Source organism: Hyperolius riggenbachi, chromosome 5 (assembly GCF_040937935.1).
Source record: "Hyperolius riggenbachi isolate aHypRig1 chromosome 5, aHypRig1.pri, whole genome shotgun sequence".
NCBI lineage: Eukaryota > Metazoa > Chordata > Amphibia > Anura > Hyperoliidae > Hyperolius > Hyperolius riggenbachi.
Window position 1 is genome coordinate 386,725,715 of NC_090650.1, and position 15,996 is coordinate 386,741,710.

Genomic DNA, 15,996 nt, shown 5'->3' on the forward strand with positions numbered 1-15,996 from the left:
GTTTTTGTGTAGCAGATTTCATATATTGTTACAGTAAAGCTATAACTGAACAGCTTCTGTAACAAAAACACCTGGAAAACCCTCTGATCTAGTGTTTTTCACAGCGGTTTTCCACTTTCCTATACTTTAACATTGAGGCAGAAACGCCTCCGAAATAAAAAAAATGCTGCAGCCCCGAGTTTGCGTTGTGGAATAAACGAACCGCTCTGGTGTGCACCAGCCCATTGAAATACATTACCTAAGCAGTTTTCCAACAGCTAGCATTTTTAAAAACGCCCCAGAACCGCTCTGGTGTGCACCAGCCCTTATATTGCCTGGAGGGTGCTGGAGGAAGCCCCAGGAATGTATATTTTTCCCCACTGCACATCTCATGTTCACTTTAAGAAGGCAAAATTTTGTTTTGCACATTAAACCCTGTTTTAGGATGTAAGTAGAATCATATGTGTGGATCCACTGCAGAGTCAGTCTGACCCATCCTGAGAGACTGACATCTGTATTCCATTTTTTTTAAATGTTACTTTGCTGTCTATCATGCAGACCTCCCCTGCCAATACTTTTTGAGTCACTGGCTTAGAAAAGGATTCCACTGGCTACTTTGGCTTATAGAGAGTGTGTGACTCCCGCTCTGCAGAAGCCAAAGATCAGTACGGCAGCCAGGCAACCCCATATTCCTCTCATTACAGCTTTACCTTATTGGTTGCTTTGCATATTTTACTCTTTCAGGTCTCCTTTAATGTATTGCAAATGTTAATTGCCTTTTTTGTTTTCTTTTAGAGGAAGCTTGCCATAGTAAGCCACTGGATCTTGTCTTCATCATTGACAGCTCCCGAAGTGTCCGCCCATATGATTTTGAAAAAGTAAAAGAATTTCTGATCACAATGTTGACATTCCTGGACATTGGCCCGGACGCCACTAGGGTGGGGCTGATACAGTATGGTAGCACAGTGAAAAATGAGTTCTCCCTGAAGACTTATAAGAAGAAGGCTGATGTAGAGCGTGCAGTGAAGAGGATGATGCATCTGGCCACTGGCACCATGACCGGATTGGCAGTGCAGTACACCATGAACATTGCTTTCTCTGAGGCTGAAGGGGCACGCCAACCACATCTACATGTGCCAAGGATTGCCATGATCGTAACGGATGGGAGACCACAGGATCCTGTAGCTGAGATTTCAGCCAAGGCAAGGAATTCTGGGATCTTAATATTCGCCCTGGGTGTGGGCCGAGTAGACATGGATACTTTGAAGTCCATTGGAAGTGAACCTCATGAGGAGCACGTCTTCCTGGTAGCCAATTTCAGCCAGATTGAAACGTTGACATCGGTATTCCAGAACAAGCTTTGTGGTAAGTGTCTGCATTCCATAATTTACTTTGAGTCATTTAACCTTGAAGCCATAATTTTGGAAAATAATATTTCTGGATTGTGTGGAAAGATGTTAGAACTTCTTTTAATTATTAATGTGTGCATGATTGTGTGAGTGTTCTGTTTGTGAAGTTTTCCTATTATTTCCTGTCCTGATGACCCCCATGAACCAACAAGGCTTTCATATTTACTCCTAGGAAAAGGAAATAAAATACAAAAATAAAAGAATGTTAAGTAAATGATGTTCTTCAAAGGCATCAGTGTGGACCTTTCAAGAAAAAAGACAATTTCCTTAAAGAAATGGTGGGTTTACTTCAAGGTCCAGCTGTATTGTCTGTTACTGTTGGTCAAAACATTCTCCTAACAAGCAACTCCCGATTGATCTGGCAAGGGAGGAAATCTGTGAAAGTGTTTAGCTACTGATTTGGCTAGGTTAACACTAACCTTAAAAATGGTCCAATCCGGCGGGGGGAAGAACATGTGTAAACGGATCCTAGGTTAAGCATAGGATCCGTTTACACTTGCCAATTGGGAATGGAAGGCACGTTCCCGACAAACATGATTTTTTCCAGAGCCCGCATACGCTGCGGATGCTCAAGGAACCAGTGCAAGCCTATGGAAACAGTGTCTGTTCCCACTAGGCAGTTTTTTTCCCCTCCATTTTGGATCTACTCATCTGTCTTCTGTGTCTTCTGCTGCCAATCAGGTTCTCCACACGCACTGACTGCTGCTGGGCTCGGACAAGCGCAGTCCCAGCAGATGCATAGGGCTAGAATTGGATTGCAGAAGACCAATGGGAATCCTCAATGGCACCAGGTAGGATTATCAGTGGTTGACCAATGAGAATTCTCCCTGTCATTAAGTAGGATTCCCAGTATCTAAGGTGGTGGCCCTATGTTTCTGCCGGGGCTCTGAGCTTGTCGGCGCTTGTCCCCAACCCCAGCAATGATGTCGGCAAACGCAGAGGACCTGAAAGGTGACAACAGCGGAGAGGGCTCAATGCACAAGAGTAGTGTAAATACACTCACCTGACTCTGTAGCGGGGCACAGTGCATCCGCTCAGGATAGGCTGTAACTCACTGTTCTGCCTCCGCGTGTGAACCTCCCAGCTAATTGACAGTCAGCTGCTGTCTTTTAGAGTCCCAGTAACCTTCTCTACTTGGGTCAGTGGAAGTTTGCTTGTTAGGAGAATATTTTACTGATCCCTATTGCCTTTGAAAACCGTACAGGAACACAGGGACAGACTAAAAGGAAACAGTGATGGATTGCTATGTGAAAATTGCGGGACCTAATCAGGGGCTTAACTTGAAGGGAGCACCCCCTGCAGCTGTGGGGGTCCCCCAAGGTTTTTGTGGCTACACATGTTATGGGTGTGAAGATCTTGATGGTCACACTTGTTTTATGACCCTTTTAAGATGGGCCCCATGTTGTAAGGGTCACCAAGAAGAAGCAAAGGAATGGTGAACAATAAGGGGCTCCATCAAAGTTTTTGAACCTAATATTATACAGTGATTTCTTGCAGTCACAGGTTTGATCAAGAAACATCTGCTCGTTTGTTTCAAAGCTTCAATAATGGTTGAATGCTTGTGGGAAAAAAAGTGTCTTGGCTTGAAAACAATGCAGATGATGTTCGAAGATATTAATGTATATTACGTAAAAGTCGTTTTTCAGCTAGGCGATTGCTGAGTCCTTGACATGAGCTAACCCCTCATCAAGTGTGTGTGAGGTCCGTCAGAGTTGTGTGGTTCAGGGCAGACCACAGGCCCAATCCTGGAACAAGAGGCCCAGCCCTGGAAAGACTGCAGATCAGCGGGACCAAAACCACAAGTATCCCTTTCTTGCTGCCATAAATGAAGTCAATGGAAAGTGGGCCCTGGGGACGTGTGGTTGACTTCCTTATTGATTTACTGTTAATTTTCCCCTTGTGGCAATGATCCAGACAAGGACATGCAGACCTATACATCAACTAGAGAAAACATCTAAGGGCTCTTTCACATCAGAGCTTGCGTTGGAGAACGCTCAAAGCATACGTTTTGTTGTATGCCTTTTACTGCGTTTTGATATGCGTTGCACTGCAGTGAGTGTGCGTTTTTAATCCGTTTTCAATGCGTTACTGCACATAGAAAAACGCAGGTAATTTTTTTTTCTTTTAGTTGTCAACTTTCTACATTGTTCCTCTGTTGCATTCTGGGACTGATTGCCTGCGTTAACGGATTAAAAACGCGCATAGTGTGCGTTTTACATTGACTAACATTGTAACGCATAAAGCTAGCGTTGGCCAAAAAACTGCGCCTGGGTGCAGTGGAACGCAACGCACAAAAAGGCTGCGTTATATGTGAAAGCTAAAATGAAAGTCTATGGACTTTCATTTCACCTTGGGTAACGCAAACTTTATCCTTTGCGTTGAAACGCAGAAAATCTGCCCTAATGTGAAAGAGCCCTAAAGCACTAAGGCAGCTACTGTAACATAAAATAATAAACAGCCTGTGAAGTATAATACATTACAGGGAGTTATTGCTGAATGATGTATGCGCACTGCAGACATGTAAAACAAATTACTATAATGTCATCTCAAGAAACTTAAGGTTTATTGACATTTCCACAAGCAGTACATGTGCTGAGTTATCCAGGGGACAGATGGTAAGATGAGACGGCTTTACCTACAAATTGGTTTCCTGCTTTCTTGGCTTCTAACTAAACTCAACTTAGAAGCTGCTTTTAGTGTTAGAGGTTTAACTACATAGTTACCTTAAAGGGAACCTATACTGAGAAGGATATGGATTTTTCCTTTTAAAATAATACCAGTTGCCTGACTATCCTGCTGATCCTGTGTCTCTAATACTTTTAGCCACAGTCCCTGAACAAGCATGCAGATCAGGTGCTCTGACTGAAGTCAGACTGGATTAGCTGCATGCTTGTTTCAGGTGTGAAATCCAGATACTACTGCAGAAAAAAGATCAGCAGGACTGACAAGCAACTGGTATTGTTTAAAAGGAAACATCCATATCCCTCTCAGTTAAGGTTCCTTTTAAACTGCAGTACAGTAAAATAACCACAAGATGTCACTGTGTGTAAAATCTGAGGCTGCTCACTTTATGGGATTGTCATTTCCTGTATTCACTCTGTATTCTTTCTGTTCTAAGTAAGCTGCATTTCCTGATGGTGGTGCATGATCTATCTTTGCATGTTTTTCTTCAGTAAAGAGTTCTGACTTGTTATACGGGGTGCCTATCTGCATGTACAGACCACTGCTCCATCATTTAGCACATTAGTTTGTTAGGGCCTGAGCCCACTAATGCAGTTGTACGCAGTTGTGTCCGCTTTTCAGCATCTGTAACATTGATGTGTTGCTGAGAAGCGGACACAACTGCGCACAACTGCGTTAGTGGGTTCAGGCCCTCACTGGGAATTTGGGGTATATAGAATATTATAACGTCATGAAAACACCCAGCTGACCCACTCGTCTTCATCCCTCTGTACTCACTCCACCCCACCTCCTCGTTATCAGAACAGATGGCCAATCAGATACCTGCATGCAAATTTAATGTAAGTTATATTCGGCTTGGAATTGGACCAATGAAAACTGGCGGAAAATGGATTTCATTGGATCAGATTCAAACTGGAAAGAATTTGCATAAAATTTGCATTCACTCTGGAGTTATTAGCAACTTACTGACCAGGTCTAGTTGATATAGTTATCAGTAATCAAATATATTAACTCTACCGCAGACTGATTCCCAGCTGAAGTTCCGATACAAGACTGTAAATGTAGCCAGACACCTAGCGATGATGGGAAAATTTAACCAAGGGACAATCCCTCTTTGATCATATCTGATTAGAGAGAGATCTGTCGGCTGCCCAGATTCCACAGGCCGATTCCCCATTCATTTCAACATGAAATCTCTCGAGATTCGGCCGAGTCTGTCGCATTTGCTGCCTCGCTGCTGTTCCCTAATGTATAAATGTGCATGGATGTGTGCATTTATACATTACCTGTCCTGTGTCGGTGCCCGTCCGTCTTCTCAATCCGTTGCTCTAAGGCTAGGTCCACACTAGACACAGATGCAGGACGGACACTGCAGTCCGGATCCGGGGAAGATTAGGGGAAGTACCACCGTACTGCAAACTGATGAAAGTGCATCAGTTTTGCATTAGTTTCCGTTCAGGTTTTTCCCTGACAGAAAACGTCTCTATCATTAGGAAGGAGTGGGAGGATTTTTTGGGCCAATCATAAAGCTCAGGCTATCCGTTTTCACATCCGTTTTTTGCCTGTGGAGCTGGAGATGCGTTTTCTCATTGCTTTCACTACCCCTGCGTGTATCCGTGGTCCTGATCCGTTGCGTGAAAATGCAGCAGGTCCGGACCTTCCGTTCAGGTTTTGAAAACGGATCCCCGCAAACGCAGACGGATCCGTTTTTTACTTGGGTGAGGCTGGCTGCTATTTTAAACATTAGTATCCGGGACTCCGTTTTTCATCAGGTTTGAAAAACGCAGCCACAGATACGTTTCCGGACCTAGTGTGGACGCAGCCTTAGCCCTATACACACTGCCAGCGTGGTGCGTCTGTGACGTCACACTCGTGCCGTCATGCTATGCGCTGTTGGCATGTATGGGGCTAATGGAAGAGTGGCGGATTCAGAAGATGGCTGGGCATCGTGACACAGGACAGGTAATGTATAAATGCACCCACAGGGAACACATTTATACACTGCGGGAACAGTGCCAGGTTTCATGTCGTTCATTGCCCATTCCGATATTGCTCACGGATGCAAAGATTTTGTTCTAAATATATGATCTTGTCGAATCATAAAGGGCCTGTTTCCACTACACGCAGAATGGATGCAAAAAAACTGACTCCAATGAATGCCTATGGTAAAATCTGCATCAGAAAAATCGCGTTTAGTGGAAACAGGCCCATAGGCATTCACTGGAGTCAGTTTTTCTGCATCCAATCTGTGTGTAGTGGAAACAGGCCCTAACCCTTACCAGCTGATACACACTGCGATGGGCTTCCTGAACAATCAGCGATATTCAGTCACATAGAATGATAATCGACTTGTGTTGTCTTTTCGTAGCTCCTCACCTGTGTTCTGTGACGGCTCATGGCTGCGATCACTACTGCATCAATACTCCAGGCTCCTACCTGTGCCGCTGCAAGCAGGGATACATTCTGAACCCCGATGAGAAGACCTGCAGCAGTAAGTCATGTATCTCTCTATGTCATTTATGTGTGATGTGTCACAGCAATACTAGCAGGGGCCTGTGCTTTTGTGACAACTAACAGCCATTCGGTATAGAAGGGAGGAAAAAGAGAAGAGGTGAAACAATACCTCCCAGCTTTTTTAGGTGTGAAAGAGGGACACTTAAGCCACGCCCCTGTCACACCCCTAATCACGCCCCCGTCACACCCCCTAGTCATGTATACCATAAAGATTTCATAAGAAAAATATGTTGTTTTATAATTCAAACAACACTGGTCCTTTCTATCCTGGTTCATTTTCATTCATTATAACAGTTTAAAATTAGTAATATATCAATTTAAAGGATGGGAATAAAGTTTAGAGTCAATCAAACACATTTTTAGTAGAGAAATATATATATTTACATAGAAATAGGGACAAAGTCCTGAAAGAGGGACAAATGAGGAGGAAAGAGGGACAGGGCTCCCAAAGAGGGACAGTTGGGAGCTATGGTGAAACTTCTGAAACTATTCACGAAAATAAAAAAAAGTTGGTAATAAAAACCTATTTCTCTAATTTCACAATATTATTAAGTAGTAATTAAGAAACATGGTTAATAAGATACTAATGGTTTTAAGGTGATAAAAATTGTATGTTCATTTTATACAGCTTGGACTTGCATTTAACTTGTTAGTGTAATTAAAAAAAAGCTATCAAAAATGCTATCGGTATCACATCTTTCATCCTTTTCCTTCACTGCAGTAATCCTTCAAATACCAAATGAAATACTACCGCATAATTCCTTAAAGGACAACTGAAGCGAAAGGGATATGGAGGCTGCCATGTATATTTCCTTTTAAGCAATACCAGTTGCCTGGCTGTCCTGCTGATCCTCTAATACTTTTAGCCGTAGACCCTGAACAAGCATGCAGCAGATCACTGGTTTCTGACAAGATTAGCTTGCATGCGTGTTTCTGGTGTTATTCAGACACTACTGCAGCCAAATAGATCAGCAGGGCTGCCAGGCAACTGGTATTGTTTAAAAGGAAATAAAAATGGCAGCCTCCATATTCTTCTCACTTAAGTTATCCTTTAAGAGCCCTTCCACTATCCGTATTTTGTAATCCAATTCCGATCGCTTGCGCATTGCAAAATGCTAGTACAAGTACAGTGAGATTGAGATGCATTTTTTTTCCCGTTTGCAGTCGTTTTCTTGCTGAATTATTCATGTGCTTGATCTCCTTTACTTTGCATAGGAACACAAGAAAACAGAGGCGGGACAAGGTCCTCCAGCACCCAAGGCTGAGACACCAAAGTGCGCCCCTCCATCCCTGCCACCCCAGCCATCACACACTGATTGCTATTAGACTAAGAGGCCCCCCATGGGCCCACAACCTCCCCAACACCCCAATATCTAGTTATCTGGCTTGCAGTCACTGCCATGTATCCCCTTTTCTTATTTTTCTCTGCTTCAAACAAAATAGGGGAATGATAGCTGAGTAAGTTGTGCGCCCCCTCCTACACTGTTCCCTGAGGCTGGAGCCTCACTCGCCTCTTCCTCGGCCCCGTCCTGCAAGAAAATCACATAGCAGCTGCACAACTATGCAATTCTTCCACAATTTGGAAATAGGGATGGTTAATGAGATGCAAATAATGTTGAGTTGATGCAGGATTATGCAAATTGTGTATGCAAATGTATGCAACTTGAAAATGGGACCAATCAAATTTTACCTCAGCGGGATTTCATTGTTTCATGCTCAAGCTGCATAAATTTGCAATTCAAAATATTTTTTTTTTCCCTGGAGCAAATCGCAAACACACATGACAGATCGCCTGGAGTGTGAGGGCCCTAAAGCTTTCAGCCCTGGAGAACTTTAGTATATTAGACCCTGTGTTCACTATATGTTGCTGCTTATAAAAGCAGGCTGCAATTGGACTGATCTAAAAATAATGATCTGTGGTGTGTGCGGCATTAGTATGCAGTGGACTGGTTCTGTATTCTGAGTATACCTACTAACAGTCTGTATTGTGCAGCTCAGGACCTGTGTGCTATGGAGGAACATGGCTGTGAGCAGATCTGTGTGAACACCCCGGGGTCCTACATGTGCCAGTGCTACGAGGCCTACGAGCTGACCAGAGATGGGAAGTCGTGTAAAGGTAAGTTTCTAGATTGACCTTTGCTCTGTTTAATCTGAAAGCAATCCTGAAGTAAATCTACAAAACACAAAACGTTAGATACTTCAGTAGTGGGAAGCCTATAGATAGTCTAGAAGCTTCCCAGAATCTTCCTTCATCCCACCGTTCCAGCGTAGAGTCCCTCTTTATCTTCTGTCCATGAGCACGGCCATGGATGGGTTTTTTTTTCGATGCATGAGTGCTTCCCTCTGCTCGGCATGTGCAGACCATATTCGCACATGCCCAGTACAGATCAGCTCATCCACAGCCTCACTGGCAGCCAGAAGAGAATTACTCGACCTGCTGGGTCCATTAGATATAAAGGAATCCAGTACTGGAATGCTTGGCTGTAAGGGTTTGGAAAGCCTCTTGACCATCCAGAGGCTTCAAACTACTCAGGTAGGTATCACACTTTTTTACATTTAAGATTGCTTTAAAGAGTAATAAGGATGCTAATCAGGAAATCCAAAAGTTAAAATCACTATTACTTGTTGATAAATTATCATTCCCCAGTTTACATGACTCTTATTTGGTACACAGAAAATTTGGTACACAAAAGAGAATTTGCAGGGCATGCTGGGTTGTCTTTTTTTGCTTCCCTACTTCCCCTCACACTTAACTAATGCAGCCTGATTGGCTGAAGCCTCTTTCCTTCCTGTTTTCCCCTCCCACACCTCTGTTTCTCTCTGATTGGCCAACATTTCCCAGGCTGAAACAATGCACTTTCTATATTGAAGGGCGGGTGTTGTGTCTGATTACGCTGCCTGCTGATTTGCGCTGCCCCGCATGCGCAGTAGGAGACCGTGCGGCCACAGTTCCTATTTATTATACTGCTGGTGGTAAAATACTAAATATCTCCGCTTCCACACCTCTTACACTCCCCAAATTTTCAGGGTAGGGAGGGAACCCCCAGAACGACCTATATGCCAAATTGCAGCCCCCGAGACCCACTGGTTCCCGAGATAGGTTTCTGTAATCTATCTCCTGAACCAGTGGGGCTCGGGGGCTGCAATTTGGCATAGAGGTAGTTCGGGGGATCCTCTCCCTACCCTGAAAATTTGGGGAGTGTAAGAGATGTGGAAGTAAAGATATTTAGTATTTTACCTCCAGCAGCATCATTAACTTCACACTGAGCATGCGTGCTACTCAGTGTGGAAGGGAGCTTCCGGGCAGCGCTATCAGACATTACACGGGCAAATCAAGCAGAGGAGACTAAGGGCAGATATTACATCACGACTGGCTTCAAAATAGCCACAGTAAATATGGAAACTGTCTAGAATAGGATTCTCTACTTTTCCTTTATAAAATTCACAGGAATCATAACATGAACAGTGAAATACATCTGTTATGTAAGTAGAGCAAGTATTTGTCTACTTATATATTTGTTTTTTTTTCCTGAGATAGTATGGCTGACAGCTGCTCTTTAAAGAAGGCATGTCCAAAGTCCAGCCTGGGGGCCAAGTGCGGCCCACCGAGCCATTTTGTGGTGGCCCTCAAGGCTCTCTACAGTTTTTAATTGCATGCTGTCCGCAGGCCGTAGCTGTAGTGCCACATGCAGGGGCCAGCAGCAGTAATGGCCACGGATTAGCAGCTGCCACTGAGCTAACTGCACACGATATATGGGTTATTTCCCATGGAAATGTCTTATTTGACAAAATGTCACAGCCATAGTGTACCTAACGGCAAGCAGCAAAAATTGTTTCATTTTGGTAGTTCGGCCCCCTAGCACTCTCAAGAATGGTGATAGGGCCCTTGGCCTAAAAAGTTTGGACACCCCTGGTTTAAAGGGACACTTAAAGGGAAGGTCCAAGCAAAAAAAAAAAAATGAGATTCACTTACCTGGGGCTTCTACCAGCCCCATGCAGCCATCCTGTGCCCTCGTAGTCACTGACTGCTGCTCCAGTCCCCCGCTGGCAGCTTTCTGACCTCGGAGGTCAGGGCCAAATTGCGTACATTTTTACACATTCCCGCTAGTGCAGGAACATTAACACATACATTTTTACGCGTTAGTGGTGAAACGCGTAAATTTTTGTTCCTGCACTAGCTGGAATGCGTAAAAATGTATGCAATGTGGCCCTGACCTCCGAGGTCAGAAAGCTGCCAGCGGGGGACTGGAGCAGCAGTGAGTGACTACAAGGGCACAGGATGGCTACATGGGGCTGGTAGAAGCCCCAGGTAAGTGAATCTCATTTTTTTTTTTGCTTGAACCTTCCCTTTAAGCCAGGAATAAAAAAAATCAGTTTTACTTGCCTGGGGCTTCTACCAGCCCCCTGCAGCCGTTCCTTCCCCTTACACTTACTCACGGAGCCTCTGGTCCACCACCGCCAGCTAGTTTAGTTTTATCTGTCAGGCCTTGACAGGGAGTCGGCGGGCTTTCTGTGCCTGTGCTGGCCCGGCCACACATGTCCTTCTTCATGTTCCTGTCCTCAATAGTGTCCTGCACAGGCGCAGGACATTATTGCTGACGGGAACGCGTATAAAAATATAAAGAGTAGAGAAACCGAGAGCCCAATATAGTGTAGTATGTTAAGCATAAATGAAGTAAAGGTTATCGTGCGAAAATTATACTCACAAACATGGGTTACCACACAGGCAACCACTGTATAGGCAGGTGAGGAGATTAGACCTGTCCTCACTCAGGGATAAGAAGTCGCTCTCTGTAGATGCGAAAGGGGGTAGATCACCCCTCCACCAGGGGTGGACACGGTATAGCAGTAGGAGAACAGAGGCGCCAGCAGGATAAAAGTGGATAAAAACTTTAAAATTTGCTGGGAGGAAGTGGTGGACTTACCTCCATAAAGCAGACACGAAAGACTGTCTGAATAGTAGTCACATTTATTAATTAGTACCCCAAAACAGTGCAACGCGTTTCGCAGGCCCAGCCTGCTTCATCAGGCAATAAAAATGGGGACAAGACAGAATTTCAGCAATAGCAGGTGTAACGCCTCGGCTGAAAAATTTGTTACAGAGTCTCTTTAAAACTGATTTTTTTTTTATTCCTGGCTTAAATATCCCTTTAAAGGAAAGCTGCCTGTATAGAGTGGGTGTTAATGCAGACACCTAGCTACGTGTGTCTGCAGATCGTTTTACTTACCTCCCAGATATTTAATATAAAAAAAAAAACAGAATCTGGTACATTAATTGGCATGACAAGATATTCAATCAGAACAGTCCTCTGAGGATTATTTCATAGGTTGAATCTAGTGGAACTAAAATAAATACACTTTAAGTATATTTGAATATTTTTTATATCCAAGTGATATGGCCATTCAGATGAGGGGAAGGAAAATTCACAGATTTGGGTTTATGAGGGTAATGGCGTCTCTGGAACTGAGACTTTTTATGCACACATAAGTCTGTATATTTATGTATGGGAGTTGGTAGCGGTATATAGATCAATAATAATGATAAAATTGTGCTTCACTGCCCTCTAAAAACCCCTCATCTTTCCTTTCTGGAAGGTATGTTATGCTTTCAGACACTTCTGTCCCATTTTTAGTGGATTTTTTTAGTGTATACTGAAAGGAGAAACTAGAGTAGTTTGCCTTCTTAAAACAGAAGGTATTTGTGATAGTTTAACTTTGACGTAAACCTGAAACAGAGGGGATTTAAAAAGAAAATATACATACCTGGGACTTCCCCCAGCCCACCGCTCCCTCGCCGTCCTCCTCTGCTGCCTGGATCGTGCACAGTTCCCCCAGTCTGGGATGTTCTGCTGCACATGCACGGCGCAGCTGCGTGCGTGCTCCCGTCACCGGGAGCATTCTTCACCTGCTCAGCACTACTGCATAGGTACAGAACATTCCTAGCAGCGGGAAGGGAACGTGAGTGGTCATGCAGCGCCTGCGGCTACTGGCTCCGACTGAAGGAGTTTCGGGGTGGGATTAGTTTGCACAGCATTTAGCACTTATCCAGGATCGCCACGTGGAGGCCCCCCCAGGATCCCAGGAAAAGGGGGGCCAACAGAGCACTCCAAGCACCTTCACTGCTCAGAGACCCTGTAGCCACCCCCCTGGGGGGGAGGCTAAGAAGTGCGGGCACCCCCCCCCCCCCCCCCCCCCCCCAAGCGCTGCCACTGCCAGAGAGAGCCGCCGCTCACTTTTGGCCTGGCATAATAATGCACTTGGGCGCAATACGAAATAAGGTAGGTCCTATCCTTTTGGAGGTGGGTGCGGGCGGCCCTCCCTGGCGGGGGGGGGGAGCTGCCCCGCACTTCTTAAAGGGAAGGTTCACGCAGGAGCTGTAAAAAATAGAAATCCAAATCCACTTACCTGGGGCTTCCTCCAGCCCGTGGCAGGCAGGAGGTGCCCTCGGCGCCGCTCCGCAGGCTCCCGGTGGTCTCCGGTGGCGATCCCGACCTGGCCAGGCCGGCTGCCAGGTCGGGCTGCTTCTGCGCTTCAAGTTGCGTGTCACTTGTGCGCCAGGTCGGGATCGCCACCGGAGACCACCGGGAGCCTGCGGAGCGGCGCCGAGGGCACCTCCTGCCTGCCACGGGCCAGAGGAAGCCACAGGTAAGTGGATTTGGATTTCTATTTTTTACAGCTCCTGCGTGAACCTTCCCTTTAACCTCCCGCCCAGGGGGGCGGCTGCAGGGTTTCTGAGCAGTGAGAGTGCTTGGAGTGCCCCGTTGGCCCCCCTTTTCCTGGGATCCTGGGGGGCCTCCACGTGGTGATCCTGGATAAGTGCTAATTGCTGCGCAAACTAATTCCCCGCCGGGCAAAAATTTTGCGGTGAGTTCGTTGGCAAAACCCTGCATATCCTGGCATGCGAAAGCGAATGCAGATTTGCTTGAGCTATGCCTCATGAATAAGCTAATTAGGCCTCATCTGCAAAACCAGGTATATAAGGGTTCACTTGGTGATTGATGCACACACCCTTTTTGCAATATAAATTGTCAAATTGCCAGTCCAGGAGGCGAAGGAGGGCGGCGCATAAGCAATCAGCCTGGAATAGGCTTGCTGCACTGGTGGAGTAACGCGGTCGCGCTACATCACAAAACACCGCAATTACAAACATTGTGCATTATTTAAGAGCGCATGCTATGCAACAGGACCACGCGTTGTTTTATCTTGCCCTGCTTGTGCATGGGAGCTTTAGTGCAACTTAGTGAATCAACCCCCCCCAAAAAAGACACCAAAAAGCCCTCCTACTAAAAAGGAATGCTTAGTGTAGTTTGCCTTCTTAAAACAGAAGATATTTGCGATTATTCAGCTGTAAGTGATCAACTGTGGCTTCCCACAATGCATCACTACTGAATATGCAAATTATCTCTTTATGCCCACCAGCAGTTCTGGATGTAAGCCTGGCTTTAGGGGCATAAAGAGATAATTTGCATATTGATAAGCAGACTACTCTGGAGGTAAAGTATAATGTAAGTATGATTATTTTAACTTACAGTTAAGGTTTGCTTTAAAGCTTACAAGAATAAAATGACACCTGAAGTGAAAGGGGGGTGGGGTAGGGATAAAAAAAAGTGAGCAGGGGGCGCGGGGTGAGTATGCGGGGTTTAACTCACATAAGCCACGCCTCCCTTCCATGCCGCATTCCATCTTCTTACACCTTTTAAACCAGGGCAGAGGAAGAGGCGAGAGAGGCTCCTGCCTCAGGGCGCAGTGTAGGAGGGTGCACAAATCATTCAGCTATTATTTCCCTATTGTGTTTGAAGCAGAGAGAAACAAAACAAGGGGATACATGGCAGTGACTGCAAGCCAGATAACTAGAAGAGATTAAGGTGTTGAGGGGGTTGGGGGTCCTGGGCCGCCTCTTAGTCCAATAGCAATCAGTATGTGGCGGCTGGGTGGGAGGGATGGAGGGGCAGCCTGTTTTAAACTGAAACTTCTGCTCTGAAGGCGGAAGTGTAAGAAGATGTAACACGCCTTGGAATGTATCGGAAGGGATGGGGTGGCTTAGGTGAGTTAACCCCTGCATACACAGCCCGTACCCCCCAAACTCTGGGATAATCTTGCTTTTTGCTAGTTTGTTCTTGCTCATCCCTCATATGGAGGCTCATATGTTCATTCCGTTTAAACAATGCAGATTGCAGGCTGTTCTGCTGATCCTCTGCCCCTTTATACTTTTAGCCATAGACCCTGAACAAGCATGCACATTAGGTTTTTATGACTGATGTTTTACTAAATTAGCCACATGCTTCTTTCAGGTGTGTGTTGGTAGTCACTCAAGCGCGGTCTGGTTTTAGGATGCGCTGCCATCTCTCCCCTGTTGTCTAAAAGAATGAGTAAACCATTTTATGGGCAGCCGCTCCCAGGTTCACACTATAGTTGGTAGTAAGTTAGAGGTTAGGGTCCCTTCCAGGAGAATGATTTCATCGCGGTGGAAGGATCCAGTAACGGAACACTGTATATACAGTAAAATCCAAATTTTTTGGGAAGCTAACATCCTCTATTAATGTTAATTTGATGCATCTGTTTTTAATGGAAGATGTCTATACTGCCTATAATTAGGCCATGCACCCCTATACTGTTAGTCATTCATATGCAGCCTGTCATGGGAAGCGCTGCCACCTTTCTTTGCTCAGGTGTGTGATTTAGACACTCACTACCAATGCATGAAAGATCAGTAGGGCTGCCAGGCAATTGCTTTGTTTAAAGGGAAATAATATTGGCGTCCTCCATATCCCTCTCACTTCAGGTGTCCTTTAAACGTACAGGGACTTTTATACATGTGCATAGCTTATAGTATTTTGTAGCTTAGAAAGGCCTCCAAGTGAATCATGATTACAGTTGTAATAATGAATTCCGTTTTTAAATCCCTTTTGTTTTTCCTTTGCAGTTGTGAATTACTGTGCGTTGGGTACACATGGCTGCCAGCACGAGTGCGTTAATGACAATGACTCGTACATCTGTCGGTGTCGTCCTGGTTTTATTCTGAATCCGGATAAGAAAACTTGTAGCAGTAAGCATCATTTGACTGCCCATCTTTGCGCTGCATGCTCTGACTGCACATTTTTGCGCTGCATGCTCTGACTGCGCATCTTTGTGCTGCATGCTGTGACTGCGCATCTTTGTGCTGCCTGCTCTGACTGCGCATCTTTGCGCTGCATGCTCTGACTGCATATCTTTGCGCTGCATGCTCTGACTGCGCATCTTTGCGCTGCATGCTCTGACTGCGCATCTTTGCACTGCATGCTCTGACTGCGCATCTTTGTGCTGCATGCTCTGAATTTGCATCTTTGTGCTGCATGGTCTGACTGCTCATCTTTGTGCTGTATGCTCTGAATTTACATCTTTGCGCTGCATGGTCTGACTGCTCATCTTTGCG

General features: G+C 45.3%; 1 protein-coding gene across 2 annotated transcripts in view; it reads left to right on the forward strand.

The window, feature by feature from the left end:
* The window catches only part of MATN2 (matrilin 2), a 165,337-nt gene that overhangs the window by 64,225 nt on the left and 85,116 nt on the right, over positions 1-15,996 (forward strand). For both annotated transcript variants that reach the window (XM_068237705.1, XM_068237704.1), the window contains exons 3-6: positions 775-1,344; positions 6,439-6,561; positions 8,578-8,700; positions 15,508-15,630. In XM_068237705.1, the coding sequence (XP_068093806.1) occupies positions 775-1,344; positions 6,439-6,561; positions 8,578-8,700; positions 15,508-15,630 (939 nt within the window). The remainder of the gene's footprint in view (positions 1-774; positions 1,345-6,438; positions 6,562-8,577; positions 8,701-15,507; positions 15,631-15,996) is intronic.